The sequence below is a fragment of the Pomacea canaliculata genome, linkage group LG6, assembly GCF_003073045.1.
Source record: "Pomacea canaliculata isolate SZHN2017 linkage group LG6, ASM307304v1, whole genome shotgun sequence".
NCBI lineage: Eukaryota > Metazoa > Mollusca > Gastropoda > Architaenioglossa > Ampullariidae > Pomacea > Pomacea canaliculata.
Genome location: NC_037595.1, coordinates 3,558,999 through 3,564,174, shown reverse-complemented (window position 1 = coordinate 3,564,174; position 5,176 = coordinate 3,558,999). Strand labels below are relative to the sequence as shown.

At 37.9% G+C, this 5,176-nt stretch overlaps 1 protein-coding gene across 1 annotated transcript; it reads right to left on the bottom strand.

Annotated features, from left to right (window-relative positions):
• LOC112565539 (zinc finger protein 2 homolog) lies at positions 1–5,176 on the bottom strand. Its single transcript, XM_025241028.1, has 2 exons — positions 4,656–5,176; positions 1–3,607 (listed from the first exon to the last, which is right to left on the bottom strand). Exon 2 carries the CDS (start codon positions 3,472–3,474, stop codon positions 1,426–1,428), a length of 2,049 nt encoding a protein of 682 aa, XP_025096813.1. The 5' UTR covers positions 3,475–3,607; positions 4,656–5,176; the 3' UTR covers positions 1–1,425.

Here is a 5,176-nt window from a genome sequence, read left to right as displayed (position 1 = left end):
TACATTTTCTACTTGTCTGCGTGATACACAGAATACACAATAAAGAACGGCGTTTCATTGCTCGGGTTCTTTCCTGTCATCTCCATCCAGCCTCAGGGTCAGGGTCAAGGAGAACTGACCGCTTGTTAAAGTCAGCACCATGTACTCCTACCTTCCGTCGCACGGGCGAAACCATTTTAAAAAACTATCACTCTTCTGTCTTCGTATCATTCATAGAATCTTTCTGTCTTAATGAAACAAGAAGTAGAATTCACAGTGGAGACTCAGTTTATTCTGTTATCCTTTTTGTTATTATCATCAATAAGAATCCAAACAAATAAACTCACTGATCATTTATTTGCAATCATCAGAGATAGCGTACGTAGCATGTTACAAACTATAACTAAAAGTACAGTGCAGTGTATCTTGGCTTTACATGGCTTTTGAAAAAACATTTTTTAAAAAATTATTATTAAACAGAACATACACAAAACATAACCAAAAAAAAAAAAAAACCTACCGCACACATCAATTTACATAAATAGATCAACAAACATATCTTTGACAATCTACACAAATCTTTCCTCCATCTCATTATACCCTACCCTATGAAAGGACCAGCTGACGCTAGTAATAGCCTAGGTTGTAGTGGTTTGTTTTTAACTACTAGTTGTAGCCCGCACAAGTACCGATAGCTGTCAACATACATCAATAAATAACACATATTTCAGGCAGTTCGCACATTTCAGCTGTACACTGAACTTATTCTTATCTATAAACTCATGACATTAGCTACATCTGAGGAATAGCTCACCCATATCTTCACGTATACAAATACCAATATCATGTACATTTTTAGGGTTTGGCTGTACACACTGAACACAAAGATACTCATCAATATCAGTACATGTCTTTGAAAAGACAAGCTGTTTCTCTGGCAGAGAAATCACCCCTCTCCTAGATCATGGATTAATACAAAGTATACAAAATTTAGGGCACTGACAAAATGTCCAAAGAAACAACCTGCATTGAGAAAAAGAGGATTTAAATGGCTCTTTCAAATTATTTGATCCTCTTAACGGAAGGAAACCAACTAGCACCTCTACACACTTCATGCATGAATGAGTATGTGTTAATGTCAGTATGTGTCATTCACAGACAACCTTATATAAGAATGCACTGTTTTAAATGGTCATGGAGCCTCTAAACAAAAAAAGCTTTACATTATGTCTTAATGTCAGTATGAATCGTTCAGAGACAAACTTATATAAGACAGTTTTAAATGGTCATGGAACCTCAAAAAAAGAAAAAAAAAAAAAGGTTTACATACATTACTCATAAGGTCTCTCATTGATAGCATACCACGTGGTTGTTCATATACACTGCATTAATCACATCCCTGTTAATTATCACATGTTTAAAACTGCCCTCTGCTTGAAACTAGCTCTACTCAGATGGCACCGGTGAGGTCACATCCCTGTGGGTACGCATGTGCCTTTTTAAATCAAATGGCTGCCTAAACGTTTTCCTACATACCCTGCACGGGCAAGGTTTCACATCCCTGTGATTCACCATGTGCTGTTTTAGACTACCAGTTGTTTTGAAGGCTAGATGACACACACAACACTGGTGAGGTCTCTTATCACTGTGGGTCACCATATGTTCTTTTAAATAACGTGACAACTTGAAAGCCCTATTACATATACTGCACTGGTGAGGTCTCTCAGCCCTGTGGGTCCCCATATGTTTTTTTAAATAACTTGACAACTTGAAAGCCCTATTACATATACTGCACTGGTGAGGTCTCTCAGCCCTGTGGGTCACCATATGTTCTTTTAAATTACTTGACAACATGAAAGCACTATTACATATACTGCACTGGTGAGTTCTCTTATCACTGTGGGTCACCATGTGTTCTTTTAAAGAACGTGACAACTTGAAAGCCCTATTACATATGCTGCACTGGTGAGGACTAACATTACTGTGGGTCGACATGTGCATTTTTAAAGCATCTAATCTTTTGAAAGCTAAAGGACATACAGTACACTGGTGAGGTTTCTCATCACTGTGGGTCCCCATATGTTTTTTTAAATTACTTGACAACTTGAAAGCCCTATTACATATACTGCACTGGTGAGGTCTCTCAGCCCTGTGGGTCACCATATGTTCTTTTAAATTACGTGACAACTTGAAAGCCCTATTACATATACTGCACTGGTGAGGTCTAACATTACTGTGGGTCAACATGTGCATTTTTAAAGCCTCTAATCTTTTGAAAGCTAAAGGACATACAGTACACTGGTGAGGTTTCTTATCACTGTGAATCAACATGTGCATTTTTAGTTGATATAATCTTTTGAAAGCTGCATCACATACATTACACTTGTGAGGTCTTTCAACACTGTGGTGAGATCTCTTATTACTGTTAGCTTCCTTGTGCTCTTTTAAAGTATCTATTCTTTCTAACACAACGCTACATGGAGTACAACTGTAAGCTTTCAAATCAGAGTGGATCATCATTTGTTTCTTGTGGATTTCTGTTTCTGCATTAATGGGGACTTCAGTAACAGTTGGATGAGTCTGATGTTGTTGATTTTCTCTCATAATATCTGTCACCACAGGAGTTATGCATCTAGCAACACTCATTTCTTGACAATTCTCATTAATGTTATTCTGCCACATTGCATACCGACCAGGCCACCCTGTCTCAGTCTTCACCATGTGAGTATGATCTTGACATACTACAACGCTACATGGAGTACAGCTGTAAGCTTTCAAATCAGAGTGGATCATCACTTGTTTCTTGTGGATTTCTGTTGCTGTATCAATGGTTACTTCTGCAACAGTCGGATGAGTCTGATGTTGATTTTCTTTCACCTCAGGAGTTATGCATCTAGCAACACTCATTTCTAGACTATTCTCATCAATGTTATTATGCCTCATTGCATGCGGACCAGGCCACCCTGTCTCAGTCTTCACCATGTGAGTATCATCTTGTTCTTCTTGCTTAAATACAAGCTGCTCCTCTGTCTTTGCACACTGCACAGGATCCTGCTCAGTCTTAATTGAACAGGTGACATCTTGGCAGTGGTACTCCACTTTCACTGCATTCTCATGGCTGCAATCTGACTGCTCAATGTGTGCAGCACTCTCGGCTTTCATGGGATGAAGTTCTTCATCAGAAACTTGCTCAGTTTTAATACAATAGGCATCTTGAGGATTAAGCTCCAGTTTTACAGCATCCTCATGTTTCCAGTTTGATTCAGGAATATGCCAAGTATGCTCAGGTTTGATATAAGCTGGAGCAGAAATGTTTTCAAGCTGCATACAGCTAATTGGTGAGCAATATGTCATATCTGTATCAGAACAAAATGTGCTTTCTGTCTTAAGTATTACATTATCCTTTAGGTCTTCTTGTAGATCACCTACAGACCTCGGTTCAGTCTTGATGCTGTGCATACATGAGACCTGCACTTGATTGTTTATGGCACACATAGCTCCCTCTTCATCTACGATTACATTGGATTTTTTCTTCTTTTATTGTTCAAGTACTGTCTGACTGAATCTGGACACCAGTCCTGAGGTTCTTCATCTCTGCTGTCTCTGTCCTTGGTGCTATAACAAAAACCTGCAATATTACAATGTAAGAATAAATTAATTACATTTTACATCTTTTTCTGCTCGTTTTCTTATCTGGTAAACTTTATAAATATACAGCTGCACATGTGAAAGTAAAATTACCCTGCAGTTATTTTTACAAAACAAGCTAATACTAAAAATCTACTTAAAACTCCATTATTACTTGTAAGGAAATATTGCCTTCCAATTAAAAAAAATAGTTATTTTTAAGCATTTAGGCATTACAACTGGATTCACATTACAAGAAAAGATCTCATAAAGGAACCAACTGCATATTCATTAAATCAACACTAGAAAGTAGATTTTGAAATAGCAGTATGTGGATAGGCCTGAACAATGTATGTCGATCCTGTAAAGGACATTTCTTCGTTTATTTTCCAGTTAACAGTGCATACTGAATGGAGCATTCGATTGTAAATATTTTCATTTGCACATTAGGATAATAATTTACTACATTTAAATATCAAGATAATTTTAGATTGTGAAATTTCTAAATGATACTCCTTTTGGCACACCTTTCTTACATGGTGACAGTCCGCAGAGGAGAGTGTGAGTTTGATCAATCTTATAGAGGGGACCGTGGGTGGGTGTCATGTGGTGTTGTGTGCCGTTAATAATCTGCCTTCGGTGGATCTATGATATGGATGTTATAGTTTTTGCATGGGTTTAGCAGACGACGGAGGTCAAGGACGTCCTTTTGTATCACGCCATATCTTGTGTACGCCATTTTGTTGTCGTCGAGTGTTGCCCTATAAGAGATCTGTGCCTTATCTTTTCCTGATTTTGTTATAACAATACATTATCACAACACACTACTACTGAAGCCTTTATAAAGTGAGATCTCATTTTTGTAGTCAGTTGCAAACTTATATACGTTTTGATTTTTTCTTTTCTTTTTATTGAAGGGTGTACGTGTATGGGTGTTAATATGATACCTTTAGGTTAGGGCTTGGATTAGTATCCAGGCAGAATGATTAATCAGAGAAAACGGCCAGTTGTGTTCAAGGCTAAATACAACATCAGAATGTTTTACTGACCTGATAATCAAGTAGACTTCCTTATATGATGAGGCGGTAGTTTCACGATTGACCACTTCTACCAACGCACCACGTGCAAATGTCCAGGCTACACGGACAGTCCGCTGAAGGTTGAGAGGAGAGTTTCACTGTTGAGCCACCATGCAGTTGCTTTATTGTGGTCAAAAGCTTAGCATCTCTCGGAGACAAATCAAGACGGCAACCTGGTCACAATTAACCTCAGACTTTGTATCATTTCGCTGAATATGTCTGCAGTCACAACGTTCTCGTCAATTAAGTAACGGAAGTACGTCATAGGTCGGTTGGGTGTGTAGAAAAAAAAAAAAAAACCAAAACCAACACATTTGAGTGAGTTCTCAAGCAAGATTAAGGTAAACTTTTCCACTTCTACACATTTTGATCTGTCATAATCAATTTGAATTGTTGATCTATATCTTGTTTAGCTATTTTAGCGTCTTCGTAACGGCTTCTCGCCATTCGTCGGTGAAAAGATTCCTACTGTGTAGATCTAAAATCTGGGA

Coding starts and splice junctions, on each gene's coding strand:
- LOC112565539 (XM_025241028.1), bottom strand. CDS start 3,474: ATGTGTGCCATAAACAATCAAGTGCAGGTCTCATGTATGCACAGCATC.